This window comes from Anthonomus grandis, chromosome 7 (assembly GCF_022605725.1).
Source record: "Anthonomus grandis grandis chromosome 7, icAntGran1.3, whole genome shotgun sequence".
In the NCBI taxonomy this organism is placed as follows: Eukaryota; Metazoa; Arthropoda; class Insecta; order Coleoptera; family Curculionidae; genus Anthonomus; species Anthonomus grandis.
The window spans coordinates 12,366,303-12,384,000 of record NC_065552.1 but is presented as its reverse complement, the minus strand read 5'-3'; the positions used below and the strand labels follow the sequence as shown (position 1 = coordinate 12,384,000).

The 17,698-nt window shown below is 33.0% G+C and overlaps 1 protein-coding gene across 1 annotated transcript; it reads left to right on the top strand.

Annotated features, from left to right (window-relative positions):
• Positions 1-1,499: 1,499 nt before the first annotated feature.
• On the top strand, positions 1,500-11,341 carry LOC126738504 (etoposide-induced protein 2.4 homolog). Its single transcript, XM_050443874.1, has 6 exons — positions 1,500-1,695; positions 1,756-1,928; positions 2,019-2,268; positions 10,628-10,971; positions 11,028-11,102; positions 11,163-11,341. Exons 1-6 carry the CDS (start codon positions 1,684-1,686, stop codon positions 11,287-11,289), a joined length of 981 nt encoding a protein of 326 aa, XP_050299831.1. The 5' UTR covers positions 1,500-1,683; the 3' UTR covers positions 11,290-11,341.
• Positions 11,342-17,698: the final 6,357 nt, after the last annotated feature.

Genomic DNA, 17,698 nt, shown 5'->3' with positions numbered 1-17,698 from the left:
CATCAACATCCAGATCTGTCAAGGAATTTAGATAGGAGATAAATAATATGGGACCAAGAACTGTTCCTTGGGGAACACTAATTTCTATGCTCATTGGCTCACTGAAAGTGTCTCTAATTTTCACTATTTGTTTGCGGTCATTATAATTCAAATAGTTGTAACACAATGCCTCTAATTCCATAATTCTCTAATTCGTTAAGTAGTTTGTATGGGGCACTGTGTCGAATGCCTTAGCTAAATCTAAGAAAATTGCAATGCTTTTCTTACCCATGTTAATATTGGTTGTTATTTCTGATACTAACTTATATATTGCATCTGTAGTACTAAGTTTTTCAACAAATCCAAACTAATTTTTTGAAATAATGTAGTTTTCCCTAAGTTTATCTTTAAGACATTTTTCAAATATGTTACCAAAGTTATTCATAACACTTATAGGTCTAAAATTGTTAATCTCATATTTATTTCCTGATTTATAAATTGGTGTAACAATAGTTGTTTTAAATTAGATAGGAATAATACTGGTCTTAAAAATTAAATTTATAATATGTATAAGTGGTATTAATATATAAACATGAATATTTTTTATTAGTTTACTTGGTATTTTGTCAGTTCCTGGAGAGCTATTATTTTTAAAAGAATTTATATTTTTGATTAGTCCATTGATTTCTACTAGATATAGAAAAATTGAACAGTTATTACTAATTTTACTATCCATATTGACTTCGCTATTTACAATTCTGTGTGCCATATGTATTCCAACTTTAATAAAATAATCATTGCAATAGTCTGCCATATTTTTGTCATTTTCAAAACCTTGTCCGTTGTTATTTAAAATATTTATGTTATAATTACTTTTATTTGTTTGTTCATTTGTAGCTTCAGATACTAACTTATACATTTTTTTAATATTATTTTTGTTTTCATTTATTTTGCTATTGTAATAGTCATACTTGCATATTATAAGTATTTTACTCAAGGTATTACGATAAGTCTTGTACTGATCTTCTATTACATTATTTAGATCCTATTATGTTTTGAACTCTCACAACGATAATAAAATTATGTGCTTAAACTCATAAAAAGTTAAAATCATATCAATCATCAATCAAAATTAAAATCATAATGATTTTAACTTACCCGATGACGTTTTATAATTACCTTACCTGGCTTATGGTAATCATCACCATGCCGTTTTTGAAGGCACCCCTGTCATTCCTCAAAAAGTGGCCTTATCACATCATTATACATCTATTCATTTACAACCTATAAATGTCTATATCATTTATAGGTTGTTATTGTTATCTACTATCTTGTTATCTACATCATTTACAACCTATAAATGTCATTAAAATCGCTGAAATTCTAATATTGAGGAAAAATTCCATTTTTATGGAAAATGTCAACACTCAAGCTACTTCTGTATCCTGTATGGTCTTGTATCCTGTATATACCCTATAGCCTTTTGACCAGTTGAACGGGAACACCCTGGGTAAGTTTAGGGTAAATTAAGAAACATGGCAATAATGGAATTTTCTTTATTTACGTCACAAGTCACAAACTTGCTGTCAAGGGTTTAAAGGTTAGGAAAGTTGTTTAAGTCCTTTTAAAAAACAAGTAGTTGTTCATCTCTTTTCTTTTGTATATTTTATTTATAAATCTGATGTTTTTTTTTTCAACGTGAAGATGGAACTAAAGGTAAGAAATGGACAGGAATTAATAGTGCCCTAAAGGTGTGAACAATCTTTTCAATTTTAGAACATACTGTCTGCAATTATAAAGGGAGTTTATGATAGCTTTAGAGGCATGGTTGTAATATTTTACTTAGATAAGGAAATAAATGATAGTGTCAGAACAAGACATAGTCCAGCAATTAGGCAAAAAGACTCAGAATCTAAAACCCATTTATCAAATCGACAAGGCAAACAAGAGTAAGTGATAGTGAAAAATATACATGAAGTATATATTTTTAAAATCAAAAAAACATTACCTTGATTTAAAATAGTGTTTATATCTTTTAGAAGATCCAAAGTTGGTCGGAATGTCTTACAGTGTGCCCTGTTGAATGGAGGTGTTTTTCTGCTTAGTGTCTTAATATTTGAACATCTTTTACTTCCAACTATAGATGCTTTAATTGAAATGATTTTTGGAGATAGTTCATTTGTGACTGTGTGGTTTTGGGTGAAGCATTTTATACTTATGGTTTACCGATCTGCTTGGCTCGTACCTTTATTTCTACTAAGTAAGGTGATTAATGCATTGTGGTTCCAAGTAAGTAATATATAATTTTTTAAATAATTTTCCAAATCCAAAGTGCATATTGAAATATTATTGAATATAATAGAGTTGAAATAAAACAATATTCAAAAAATTATAAATATAACAAAAATAGATTTTAATATACTAAATATTTGAATACTTACTTATACCTAAACAAACAATCTATGAAAAAATAAATAAATGAAAGTGTAGTAAATTACCCAAAGTAGAAACTGAAAGAAATTTCACCTTGGGAATAGAACAATATTAATATTGACAAATAGAAGATAGTAATAGCAGATACTTAGATGTACATCTGTATGTTCAGTATATTTTTAAAATTGTAAAAGAAAACTGTCATAGTACAGCTTGAGGTACAACTATACCAAAAATAAAATGAAATAAAATATACCAAAACTTTTAACCAACAGTACCTACCCATATAAACATATTTCAAATATATCAGATTAAGCGTATTTAAACTTATTAGGAGTATAATTTGTTTAAGCTTATTTTTACTCCTTAAATTAGGTTGATTGTGTATAAAAGAGAAAATTGTAGTACGCATATATTTCTATAAAAAGCAAATGAGAGGGGTCTGTCTTGTATTTAATTTATATAGGCTGTTGTTGTAAAGTTCACCCCATAACAATATTCTAAATCCTATAATTGAATTGAATCTACAAATGCCTTATAGATTATAATAAGTCTGATCTTTTGATTAGAAATTCTCTCAACAGGTTAAACTAATGAAAAATAAAGTTTGCAAATTATTTTGTTAAAATAAATTAGGGCTGTTCTAATTATTAATTAATAAACTGTTGAGTTAAGTTTACCGACTTTAATTATGTCACAGTAGAACCAGAAAATAACAGTCATTGTTATTCACTAGCTCCTGAATATCTGGCAAATGGGAAGCCTATGAGTTGATATTTAATTAAACTCCCTATTTTAAATATTATATGATGTGATTCTTAATTGTAGACCATATTATTATATATTTCTATTTTTTGTTTAAAATGTTAATTGGTTCAGAAAGGAAATTTAGTTTTATAATATATATTAATATTTCAAATTTTACAATTAATTTGCTTATTACTCCATATTAAAATAATTATATACCTAGGTAGAATGTTTTTATTACTTGGATATAAGGAAATTAATGAAATGACAAATCCTTTATAAATAACATTAATGTAAGTACATTATTAGTCTTCAGTAAGGCTCAAATTTGAGATATTGGCAAAAGCATAAGAAAATAATATTTTTCTATGTTCATGCTTTTTTTTAAAATAGATTTATTCATCTATGAGTGTCAACAAGTAAAGTACTCTTACACAAGTCAAGAATTATAAAATTCAATATAAACTTGCGTGCATAGAAATCAGCCCACTGTAAACTTTTGACTTTAAATATATATTTTTTTAAAATTATCCATCAGATCAAAAAAAGAAATATGCTGTTTGAAAGACAATTTATTATCCTTTAATGTGAGTAGAAATTTATCAAGAAGACTTATCGTTTATATGCATAGCAACCGGTAAACAAATGAACCGTGTTTATGTGGTGATTGTAACGAATATAACAAATTTGTCAAATAATAAAATTATTGCGTTTGCAACTGAAATTAGCATATTATTCGTTTTTCATAACCTCAATAGTGTTCAAGTGTGTTAATTTAATGCATACTACACCACAAAAAGCCGCCCAAGTTTTTGCTTTAATCGAAAATGGACTAAGTCAGCGAGTTGTTGCTAGACAATTGGATATGACTCGCGCAGCGGTTCGAAGAGTGTGCCAACGTTATGAGGAGACTGGATCCTTTCATAGGCGACCTGGAACAGGTAGGAAGCGATTTACAACCGCTCGTGATGACCGCTTTATTGTGTCAACAATATTAAGAAATCGTCACCTTAATACCGTTCAAGTGCAACGACTTAAGCTTAAAAATCAATTTCTGCAACATCAGAGGCCTAAACACCAATATTAATGCAGTACACCAACACCTGCAATCAAATAAGCCTCACATTCTGGCATTGGCAGAAACAAAGGTGAAACCTTCAACAACAAATGTTCACCTCATTTATCCTGGATACGATCTACACACCCGATTTCGACTAAACTTTGGATTGGCAGTATTTGTCAAGAGCGATTTGAGTTGCCAGCGGGAGGAAACGCTTGAACCTGCAGACTTCGACGTTATGTGGTTCAAAATAATAGCCAGTGGAGCCACGAAATTTATCTGTTGTATCTACAGACTACCAAGCGACACCCAATATAGGCGGCTCTTTTTGAACCTGGTTGATTGCATTAACCAACTGCAAATTGACTACCCAATCGCAGAAATCATCGTCATGGGTGATTTTAACGTTCACAATATCAACTGGCTGCGCTTCTGCAACAAGAACGACGATGAAGGACGAGAAGCTGAGCTATTTGCCACCATATGCGGGCTTACGCAGCTTGTGGAGGAACGTACCAGAATCCCCGACCGAGACGGCGAGTTCGCGAGTCTCCTAGATCTGGTCTTGGCTTCAGACCCTGACTCGTACACTGTATCAGTACAGGCCCCCCTAGGAACATCGGACCACAAATTGATAACAGTCTCTTGCCAGTTGGATGTTAAAACGCAGGATCCTCTGATGCCGCGGAAGGTATGGCACTATAAATCAGCAGAGTGGAACCATCTTCGTGAATTTTATCGCTCATTCCCTTGGAAAGAAGTCTGCTTTAGAACCAATAACATCTCAGAATGTGCAAACCAAATTACAGAGACGATCTTGGCAGGAATGGAAGCTTATATCCCTTTTTCTACTAAATGCAGATCAAATAACAAGCAATGGTTCAACCTGAATTGCAAAAAGGCAGTAAACACCAAAAACGCAGCATATCGCAAATGGCGTCAACATCCTTCCACCGAAAATTGGAGGAACTTTTTAACCTCCAGAAATAGCTGCAAGCGAATTATTGATGAATGCAAAGAGAGTCACAACAACAGGATCAAAAACAAACTGCTAAACTGCCCAAATGGAACAAGATCTTTCTGGTCGGTATCGAAAGCCGTTAGTCAAGGATTTGCTAAGTCGGCCTTGCCACCCCTAACAGCAGATGATGGTTCTATCGCGGTAACAGCAAAGGAAAAAGCCAACTTACTGGGTAAACTCTTCGCGTCCAATTCTACTCTGCACTCGCAAGGCAAAACACCGCCATATTTGCCAAGAGTGAATTCGTCGATGGGAGAAATTTCGTTTCCCCAACGAATTATAAATAAAATTCTTAAAAGCGTAGACACCAACAAAGCTTCTGGACCCGATGGAATTCCAGCCCTAGTACTAAAACGTTGTGCAGACGAATTGACTCCTCCCTTATGTAGACTGTTCACGGCATCGTATAACCAGGGCTCATTTCCAACAAGCTGGAAAACTGCTCAGGTGCAAGCTGTACCCAAAAAGGGAAAGAAGACGATGCCGTCCAATTACCGCCCGATTGCACTAGTTCCAGTAATATCGAAGATTATGGAGAAAGCAGTCAACCAACAACTGTTAAGATATCTGGAATCATCTGGACTAATCAGCGATTATCAATACAGCTTCCGAAAGCTTAGATCCACCGGCGATCTTCTGGCTTACGTCACACACTTGTGGACGGAGGCCATGGAGAAGCACGGCGAGTCCCGCCACAGTATAAAGAACAAGACAGTAGGTTCACTCTCTTGCGGCCGTTTGAAGTAGGGACTTCTAAACAGTGCCGACTTTTTTTACGCGGTCGTAAATCATTATTTAGTTTCGACGGCAATCCTTTACGATACGGGGGGTGTTTAAAACATTTTTAATAAGGAATATTTTCGTACATCGCGGCGGGCAGGGTGTAATATATGGAATTTTTTGAAATTAAAGGCACTTTGTATTAATGTTAAAATGAAATTGAAAGAATATTATGAAGTATCTCTTTTGAAAAAATAACTGTAAGAAAAACACTTGGTAGATAGCTTTAAAATTAAGTTTATTAGAATGTACACAATTAAATCTTAGCTTTACGTTCCTTTCATGCTCTTTTCTTAACTGACCAAGAAACTACCTACCTAATATAACATACACTTAATTAATAATAACTTCGCTAATATAGCAATTTTTTAAATATTTAATAAAATTTACATAATAATGTGATAACAACACTCAGCATATGGAACTCGGTAACAGTGAAATATAAAAAGGCAGTTAAATAAAAAAACTTATTAAATGCCTAATTATTTGCTTTTTAAATAGGGGATGAAAGAACAAACCACTAAAATTAAAATAAAACGAAAATAGGTGTTTTACAACCTAGAATTCATATAAATATGCAAAATAAATATAGTTTTACATTGGGGATTATAATACACATCAATATTTTGAAACTTAAACCCTTAAAAACCACCCTTAATGACGAAAAAAATGCAGTTTTAAGTATGGTTAGACGGTATAAGTGGCTAAAATTTATATCATTCAAATGATTGCAATGCAACTAATAATAAATCGGATAGCTTTCACTATTAAAAACCACCACTAATAACAGAATATTACCAAAAATTTTGCATTTTTTTAGATTAAAATCACGAATTAAAAAAAATACGTACTCTAAATCGCTGACACTTTTTGAACATATTATTGGTACCTATATATAGTCCATTGTAGAAGGCTACGCTTTAATTTTTGAAATAAATACATCATTTTTTATGATAAATTTTTTTAAAACTGCAATTATTTTTATTTTATTCCTAACTTTTTTAATTTTTATGCTAATGACTTACAATCAAGTTTATTTTTAAAGTTTTTGATAGTACATACTTAAAAAAATGTGCTAGATATTTGTCTAAAAAACGTTTTTTTTTTTAAATTATTTCACGTTATTATTTTACATCATTATATTTTGTTATCTAAAAAAAGGGGTTATGTTCACACAGTTGTATCTTAGCGCCTATAGCACCTAGATAAATCAAACAAAAGCCAATCTTTTGTTTTTAAACCAAATTTTGTTTATTAGATTTTTTTGTAGGATCTCAATTTAACGAGATATTTAAGAAATACTGAAGAAAAGCGTGTATTTTTTTCTGTAAACTAATCCATTTTTATTTAAAAAAAAATGTATATCACCTTTTACTCCTGCAGCCATCTACGCAACATATCGCCGGCATTTTTACAAAGTACAAAATTTCCGCACAACGCTATTATAGTTCTAATACTGAAGACGCCCCTGTATAACGCAGTCGCCACCGGGCAGCAAAAAAGAGTAGCATCAGAAAGCGAGTGAGAAAGGCAACATTTTGGGCGGCGCTTAGAGTGATCCTTCTATTCTAGTTTATGTTCGGTGGTCCCGCTCAGTCGCTCTTGACATTTCCAAGGCATTTGACAGAGTGTGGCATGAGGGACTACTAACCAAGCTCTCGTCAATCGGCATACAAAACTCATTATTGAATTGGATCAAAAGTTTTCTTGAACAACGAACAATCCAAGTAGCCGTCGATGGACACCTCTCCGACAAATTTAACATTAACGCTGGAGTCCCTCAAGGATGCATTCTATCCCCCACCCTTTTCTTGATATATATCAATGATTTGCTAGGAACCACTGTCAATCCAATCTACAGCTTTGCGGACGATAGCACACTTATTTCCACATTTAAGTCCGCCAAACCAACGACAGCCGCAACTTCTCGGAATCTTAGGCAGCAACAAGTAGCTTCAACCAACAACGATATTAGAGCAATCTTGGAGTGGGGCGATAACAATTTGGTCAATTTTAACGCTAAAAAAACGCAGGCTGCAGTATTTACGATGAAGACTAACCTTGGTGGCCCGGAGCTGGTTATGGCAGGGAAAACATTGCCAATGAAATCATCCTTACATCTTCTAGGAGTCGAAGTCACCAACAGTGTGTCCTGGCATGACCACGTTGCAGAGATCGCCAGGGCAGCTTCCAAAAAACTCGGAGTGCTTTTCAAAACGAAAAAACTGTATACACCAGAACAGCTGCTGACTCTTTATAAGGCTCAAATACGCCCTTCCCTCGAGTATTGCTCGCATGTCTGGAGCTCTACACCCAAGCATAGTTTAAAGCTGCTAGATTCTATACAGAAGAGAGCTATTCGTCTTATCGACAAACCAGAACTGACAAATAGTCTGGAGCACAGGAGAAAGGTGGCTGATCTCTGTTTATTTTACCGTTATTATCACGGTAAGTGCTCCTCTAAGCTGGCAGGCTTGATCCCACCCAGGGCTGTTCCGGCAAGAAGGACGCGTCTAGCAGTTGCGGCTCATCAACATCGAGTCCACCTGCCTACCCCAAGGACGTCGCTGTATCGGGACTCATTCATCTGGAGAACATCTTCTTTGTGGAACGGGCTTTCACCTCACATATTTCCCGACGCATACAACCTGCAGCGATTCAAGATAAATGCCCACAAATATCTTCGCGCAAGCACCACTCCAAGAGTGACATAGGACTTTCCTCTTGTGCTTGTGTTTACAATAAAAAAAAAAAAAAAAACGACAGCTCCGTGAGGTGCGAGGAGTGCCTATTAGTCAGTGGACAGTAAAACGAAGACTGCAGGAAAATAACCTGACCCCTAAAACACCTGCGATTGGTCCAAAACTTACTTCAGCTCATCGGCAAGCACGCCTGCGTTTTGCAAGGGATCATCTGAATTGGACGTTGGAACAATGAGGATCTGTTCTGTTCTCAGATGAGTCAGTCTGTTCTCAGATATGCCTCCATGGTAGCGACCGAAGAAGGAAAGTGTACCGAAGACCAAGAGAGCGATTTGCAGATTGCTGCTTTGAAGAGCGAAGTGCTTATGGAGGTGGTTCCTGCATGATCTGGGGTGCAATTTCTATAGAAGCACGAACCGACCTTCAGTTCATTCGTAGGGGCGACCGTGTTCACGGAAGAAGAGGTTTAACGGCTGCTAGGTATATCGAGGAGATTTTAGCAATTCATGTGGTACCTTACGTCGACTAAATTGGAGGTGAATTTACCTTTATGCATGACAACGCAAGGCCGCACACCGCAAGGATCGTGCAAGATTACATTGCAGAAGTCGGTTTTCGGGTTATGGAGTGGCCAGCATACAGTCCTGACCCAAATCTGATCGAACATTTATGGGATAAGCTAAAACGAACAATTCGAGCTAGACTTCGTACCCCAAACTCGATCCCAGATCTTATTGTTGCAGTAGAAGAAGAGTGCCTAAACATCCCACAAGAAACAATAGCAAACTTGATTAGATCTATGCCTAATCGTATGAGAGATGTTATTAGGGCAAGAGGAGGTCATACCCATTATTAAAAAATTAAGTGTTAAGTTTTAAATTGTCAATAACCCTATTTATGTTAATAATAAAAAAGCCTATTTTTCTTAATGCATTAATTTCACTATGTTAAAGATAGGATGTTCAAATAAGTTTTCATAAATTTATACTCATATTAAAGGATATTAAATTGTCTTTCAAACAGGATATTTCTTTTTTTGATCTAATGTATAATTTTTAAAAAAAATATATTTAAAGTCAAAAGTTTACAGTGGACCGATTTCTATGCACGCAAGTGTATATATATGCCTAAAACATATAATAACATTTATGACTAAACATTTTAATTAGATCTGAACTGGTATAGTACTATTTCAGTGTTTTCTGACATTTTTTAAAATTATTTAAGCAGTTTTTTTAAATTATTTTAAATTTAAAAATTAAATGTTTTCTTCGTCAGTAGATTTTTTTTAAACATAACGCACAACTCTTATAACTATACATACTAAAAGCACTTAAAACATATTATGATCTCCTATACACAATTTTAAATGTTTAGCAAACCTCCTTTGGTATGCTTCCACAGAGCGCCATAGTGAAAGTAAACATTTTGGCAGGGTCAAATCTTCCATATCTTCTCATTATATTTTGTTAGATCCATAGTTGTAATTTAGGTATCAAAGAAGCTCTATAGATATATGCATGGCTGTTTATATGCATTTATTTAATATATTTTATTTCAAAAGTAATGAATATCAAAAACGAAAATGTTTCATTCATTTTAAAACTGTGCTAAAGATAAAGTTTAAAATTAATAAAGTCAATGCATCCTTAAAAAAAAAAAAATTTCTGTAGTAAACAGAGAATGCAAGATTGCGGAGGGTTGTTGGGTGGGGTCAGAAATAAAACAGAAACCTGTTTACCTAAATGTCGACGAACAACCCTCCGCAATATTGAAGATATTGGGTCACAAACACGAAATTGAAGAGAATGCAAGAACCAATAACTTTCATAGCAGCCCTTTTTAGGACCTTCATTTTCCTTCTTTCGCTATCATGCTGAACTGTAATTTATTTTTCTATTTTAGGACATAGCTGATTCTGCCTATAGACATAGCAGAGGAAGACCAGTTTCTTTTCCCAGTATAAGTATGTTTTTTGCGGATTCATTTTTTAGTATCGTGGTCCAGTGTCTATTTTTAATCCAAGCCACATTGACAAGTTACATACCCATAAACCCCTTGGGATACATTTTATATATTACCCAAGTGTCACTATTGTACTCTCTATATTCTTTTGAGTACAAATGGTTTAATATGGGTTGGGAATTGCACAAAAGGTTATCGTTTATAGAGGAAAATTGGCCATACTTTCTTGGGTTTGGGCTGCCATTAACCATACTTACTCAGCTATCTGACTCTTGGGTTATAAGGTATAATAAAATAGATTTTTGTAACGTATATATGTAATGTACTTGATTTCTTTTAGTGGTTGTGTATTTTCAATATTATTCCCCCTATTTATTATAAGTGGAAACGAAGCAACACCAGTAACTGGAGTGACGTAAGTTTTCAATGATCAGTCATTTCAATTTTATTTTAAAAAAAAAAATTACATTTTCAGTAACCTCCACTTGCAGCTATTTACTTTAGTCATAGGGACAGGAAACACACTTTTCAGTCGAACCATAGGAAAATCAAAGAAAGTTCCACAAACTCCGGTAACTGTAACCCAAAACAGAGTTAGATAATAGCTAAATATAATCTGCTTAAATAAAATATAAAATTTTTATTTCCTGATAATCTGTATGACTAGTGTTCCATAATAGTTAGGGGCCAATAGTAGGCCAACTGCGAGAGTGTGGTTTCACATTTTTTGAAAATTTAATATTTGTATATTATTTAATTGGCACTTTAAAAATTTTGCCTACAGGGAATTTGATCCATAGAAATAATGTTAAAAAAAAATTTCAACAGTCTTTGGTCTAAGTAAGGTCTTTCATAAAGATTTTAATTTTTTTTTTATTAAATCAAAAATAAATTAACAAATGTAGATATTTAACAAAACAAAAGAAACATGAACAATTTAATTATCTCATATCCAAGGACTTTAACTAATTTATTTATATATTATTTTGACTTACAATAAATTGATACAGGCTGTCTCGAAAATAGTGTCCATTTTTTCCAAGAATTTTAGGACCAAAAATAAAAAACGATAATTTATATAAACATAAATAAAGTGTAATAATCCTGATAAGTGTAATAATATTGATTGTTAGAGATCACTGGCCTTTGTTAGCACTAAATTAAAAAAACTTAAGTGTAATTTACAATAACGTCTAAAAGTTTATGCCCTTTTAGATGCACAGGACGGGCTTAAGATATTTTTAGTCCCAACTTTTTGAATTTAACAACTTTAATAAAAACTTCTAAAAGAAATAGGTGTCATTCACATACAGGAAGAACAAAATATTTTAAAATCTGGTTCTTGATATTGAGTCTCAAGAGAATTAAATACCAAGAGAAAAAGAGAAAGTTTTCGTTTAATTTTATGATTTTTCTTTTTGAAATGGTTTTCAAACCGCTCAGTTGGTCCTAATATTTAAAAAAACACCACTAAGAACTGTATCATATTCAATGATTCTTATGTTCTGCCAAACTTAGAAATTGTCCCACCATATTTATTTTCTTCCCCCTTTTCTTTCTATATTTGTTTCACAAATAACTTTGTTATTAGTTTTCCTTTTGTTATTAGTTTTCTTATTTTCTGTATCTACTTCACTTCCTATCTGTTCTGTGAGTACATAATCTTTAGCATCAACTAAAGAATTTATAATAAATAAATTTTATAGTTGTATAATATCTATGTAAATATATCTGCAAGTGACATTAAAAAAATAAACATAGAGAAAAATGTAAACACATTTTCAGAGAAATTTTTCTTGTTGTTTGTACCACCATTAATTTTATCAAAGTCTGTTAGGTTAGTATCAGAAAAAATTACTTTAAAAAACACGGTAATTATTTGGATGTAGGTCTAAGGCCTGATGACGATCTCTTAGACGCGAAACACTAGCTATATTTATTTTTTTGTCGGCAAAGAAATTCTTTATGAATACCGGTAGTTCTTGAACTCCGTGACCGGTTACCCATTAAAACTTCGCCGCTGGGTGGTACCAGTTGGTAGAAATCATTAATCAATTATATCATCGTCAATTTGTTTTTATTTGGCATAGATATCTAGTACATTTATGCCAACGGTATTTATAAGCACCACATCAAACTAAGATAATTATGCAGATTTACGGTTCACAAAATAAGAGTTCCGCTTCTTTTAAACTTTTTTCTTCTTCTCTATTCTGCGACTGCCAGTCATTGATGCCAACCTATATTTTCAATTTATCTATAGGTAATTTGGTACTTTAAAGGTTGTAAGGATTTAAAAGCATTTTTATATAATATGTCTCAAGCATAAAATAAAAACAGGGATCTTTTTTCATGAATTGTTTATGTGAAATTAAAAACAACATTTCTATTATAAAAAGCAGTAAATAAATATACTTACTTAATTAATTGGATTTAGAAATGGGAATTATTTTATTAAATCAGGCATTTTACATTATTAGATAAAAATACTAATACAATGTCTTTGATTTTTTTCAGCTAATATCTTTACGTGTTTTTGCTTTTGGTCTTTAAATATTTGCTTCTTTCTTGCATAAGCAACAAGTAATTTTTGATTCATATCTAACTTCTTCCCGACGTATTTCTATAATTTGCGTTCACTAAATTTTTATAATTAAAGTCCAGTGCAACGATATATTAGAATGGTCACCCGTCAAAACACCAGCATTCCACCTGCCAAACAATGTCATCCACCTTCTATTTACATTGTTTGAGAAGTAAAATGCTGGTGTTTTGACGGGTGACCATTCTAATATATCGTTGCACTGGACTTTACCACATAAAAAGGCCTCATTAGTTTCAATTTGACATACAACAAAAATGACTTATTGTTTGCTGTCAAGACTTCTTATATTGCAAAAAATTTTCACTGATGATTCAATTGCCAATTTTAATGTTAAAGCGTTGTCGTTAATTAGTTGAATTGCTGTTGATGTGAGGTTGAGGTGTTGTTGAATAATGGTTATGAGTAAATCTTCTGATGTCAAGAGATAGTGAAGTTTTTTAAGAAACTCTTATACTCTTACTTAAAATATGGGTAGAGTCAAGAGGGTCGGCTCCAACTGCTGCTTTATAAGGTGGCTGTTTAATGTTACGGTGATAAGAAGAGTTCTAAAACTGAACAAAGTAACAACCTATAGCCCATTTTTTTTCGAACATAAGTCAAGCACGAAATAAAGCTTCGATGTATTAATTTGACCGTTCAACAGACCCTTGGTTTGCTAGATGACTAGGTCTACCATTTATGGTTCGGCCAACAACCGCAGAAAGTTGGTCACCTGATCTTGGTAATGCAAGAGCCATTTGAGTCGACTGCTAGTCAACTAGGTCGACTTATCCTTGATTTCAGACTATTTTTATTATATATTATTTAGACATTTTATCTCTGCCTCCGTTTCTAATTGACTGAAGGATTTCTTTAAATATATGATAAAATTCCTTTGTAGGTGCTATTTCTACAATTGTCCGAACCAGTTTATTAATCAAAATTTTTCTAGGACTTGCATTCTTTCATTAAGTGCTTATTTGTCCGCTGCAATAATTAACAGTTTTTTTATTATACCGCTCATTCAAAATCTTCTAATGGTCTCATTAAATTATCTCTGCACATACAATTGCGTTGAATTGTGCCTCTGCAGGCGACGCGATGGAGGCGCAGTTTCGTGCATTTATGATATAATTTTTCTCATGTTCCTGAGACCTATATGAGTTTGTGGGTCTTTTAAAACAGGTCAGCTACTAAATGCTATTCAGATTTAAAAGTAGAATAACTTATCTCAATCGTCAAATTATATCATAGAGCGTCTAAGCGAGCGTTCACAAAGGAGCGCCAACCCTGTCTCTAGCCTCAGCATCATCACCAGCTAAAATGTTGGCCTTGTTTTAAATCCAAGCTTTCAGAGTAAAGCGCTACGCTTACGACTGGGGTCATATTATTGGAACTTAGTATTATTTCCCCCCGCGATCGCTAGTGCATAGGCTTTTCAGGTCCTTAAAAAGATAGAATTCACTATATGGGCATGGCTTTTTGTTCAAGGGATGAACTTTTCAACTTCTCCATAAGATACCATTTTAAAAAATTTGAACATGAAGGCTCCATTTTTATACAAAGACTGCCAAAATAAAACTGATCTTTAACATGAAAAAAACAAGGAGACTAGGCGATCGCGAAGGTTTTAGATTTTACATATTCTCTGATTATATAGCAAAATTGTTTGCTATATAAACGCAAATATCCTAAACCGGCGGTTATGAATATACTATGTAATTTTTTGGTTTCGACTAGTTTTTAAGTTATATTGTTTTAACTTAAAGTATTGCACGCTATTTTTCAGCCATCCTGTATAACGAATTTACCAAACTGATTGGTGATATACTAAATTGGTGCACCCTATACAAGAAATAATTCAGTAGTCCACTGAAATGTGTTGTATTTAAATTGTCTTGGGGTTAAATAAAAACTTATAAACCTATATTTATTCCATTATATATTTATTTTTCTAAATTATTGGAAGATTCTTGAAGCAAATTGCAATATAGCAAGGTTAAGGGAGGATGGGGCAAGTGAGACACCTTAAGGCTCTGCGGCGTATAACTTACTAAGTTTTAGAAATAAAAAAACTTTTATCGTTTGTAACACGAGTTTAATTGGTTTCAAACTAACATAACCTTCAAAATAAACTAAACATTAACTCTTTGGAAAATTGTGCTGGCAATTGCCTCATTGCAGTGCCATAAAACAAGCAAGCAAAGCAACTCTTTGGAAAAATATCAAACTTAAAACAAAAAAAGAAAAATGACTCTCTTGCCCCAAGTTATAGGGATAAGTGTCACAAACATAATTATTAGTACCTGGCTCATTATTATAACAAGTGTATTCGTAGGTCTTATGACAGTAAATGCATAATGTGTTTTTCTCTTCGTCCGGCATTGTTTTTATGTTGTGTTGTTTCTCTTCTGCTCTTGACGTGGCACTTCGCTTCTTTTGCTTACAAATTCCTTCTTTTAATTTTTTTCCATTACTAGTACTTGTCCCTGCTTTGTCGTCTAATTTCTTTTTTACTTGCTTAGCTTTCACTGGTTTTAATTTTTCTTCCAATCGATCTTTGTAAGGAGAACTGGTTATTATTTTAGATCCTTCTATGCGCCTAGATTTAGATTTGGCATTTTCTTTCTTTTGAGAGGGTTTTGCAACTGGGCTTAAAGTTGAAACTGAAACATAACTACATGATGGTTGCTTTTGTTCAAAATTGTTAACTAATTCTTTAGAAGTACTCTGGATATCATCTTTTCTCAACAAGACTTCATCACTTATTACGGGACCCTCGACGGGATTAATGTTTTCTGTCCTACATTCCTTTTGAAGAATATTCTGAGCTGGCGCAAAGTCACTGTCTTGAAACACATCTGGATTATATGGGTAGATTCCTGTTTTTTCAAAACCCTTAATAATATTTATTGGTGTAACATCATATTCTGTGATCCTAGAGCCTGGATGATTTGTAAGCCAGTGATCCATTTCTCCTGCCAGATAGGTTTTAAATGATCCAAAGACACTTACGTCCAGCGGTTGCAACTTATTTGATGTGTGAGGAGGTAAGGTTATAATAGAAACTCCTGATTTTCTAGCCAGGTTTACTAAATTAATGGACTTATGACTTGAATGTCCATGTAGTATCAGTAGACTTGGACAATCTGTTGTTAATCAAGTCATACCTGACTCATTTACCCCAATCGTTCTTAAAATATAAAAATTTAAATCTTGAAAAGACAGATAAATGTGGCAACATTCTAAGCATAACGCGGTATTAAGCAAATATAAGGTTATGGTATGCACTTGATACAATATTAAGAAAATGCCTTTAAATTGGGGAAAATACTTATTGATTTCGCTTAAAATATTATAAAACAACACGCAAAATTAAAAAAATGTTAATATTTACCTTAATTTTAGTAATTTTGAGCTAAATGCTTAAGGACACAATACGCGCTAATAGACATGTACACTACACTGACCATTGTCGTGCTATGATGCCGGTTGCTCGACATATTTCTAGAAACGCACTTGCCCCCTATGATTCACTTGCCCCACTCTCCCCTACTTATCTTCCACCTTAATCATGGTTTATTTTATTGGCAAGAATATATTTTTTTACATATTTATAGCGAGAGTTTTTGGATTAGATGTAAGTATATGTCTGTTTTTTAATTGTAATATAGCACATGATATTTGTAAATAATTGTGATATTTTCTGAGATAATTTCCGTTAGCTTTTTTTACGACATATACATATAAGAACCACGATAGAAATTTATAAAAAATATTTTTTGATGAATTTTTATGGCTTATCTCTCCCAACCTTCCAAAAACAAATAAAATCTTCCACTATAAAATTTGCCCTGTTTGGTTGGTGTTTTTGGTAATGGGATTTTTATTTTATTTTTAATTAGTTGTGATATTTGACATTTTTAGGGTTATTTTGTGATACAATATGAACTATGAACAAAGCTAATAAATTTTTTGCTGGATTTTAATCGTTTCATTTACCAATCAACCCAATCCTGAAAACTAAAAAAACGAAAAATCTCGTTTCACCGAACATCTACCCAACAAGAACTTCAAAAGTCAATCAACCCTGGAGAGTAAAATAAATTGAAACCAAAGGCCATGTTAAATTGATTTATATGACGGAAGAGAGTTAATATATCTTGCCTTTGGATCAATTATTGCCGCTTAATTTCCGAAGTCTTTAAGGCTATTCATCCATAAAATTAACAAACCTGAACTTTTTCCATTTTTGAAAGCGGCTTTTGAGTTTTTTGAAGTTTGTGATAAAAGCAGAAATAGTTATAAAAGCAATCATTGTAACAGATGTCCCTATAAGAATAGCTCTTGGCTATATCTTGGAAAACATTAGTCATATGGCCTACAGAAAAACGTGCTGTAAAAAAGGCTCTAAGAAATGGCTGGAA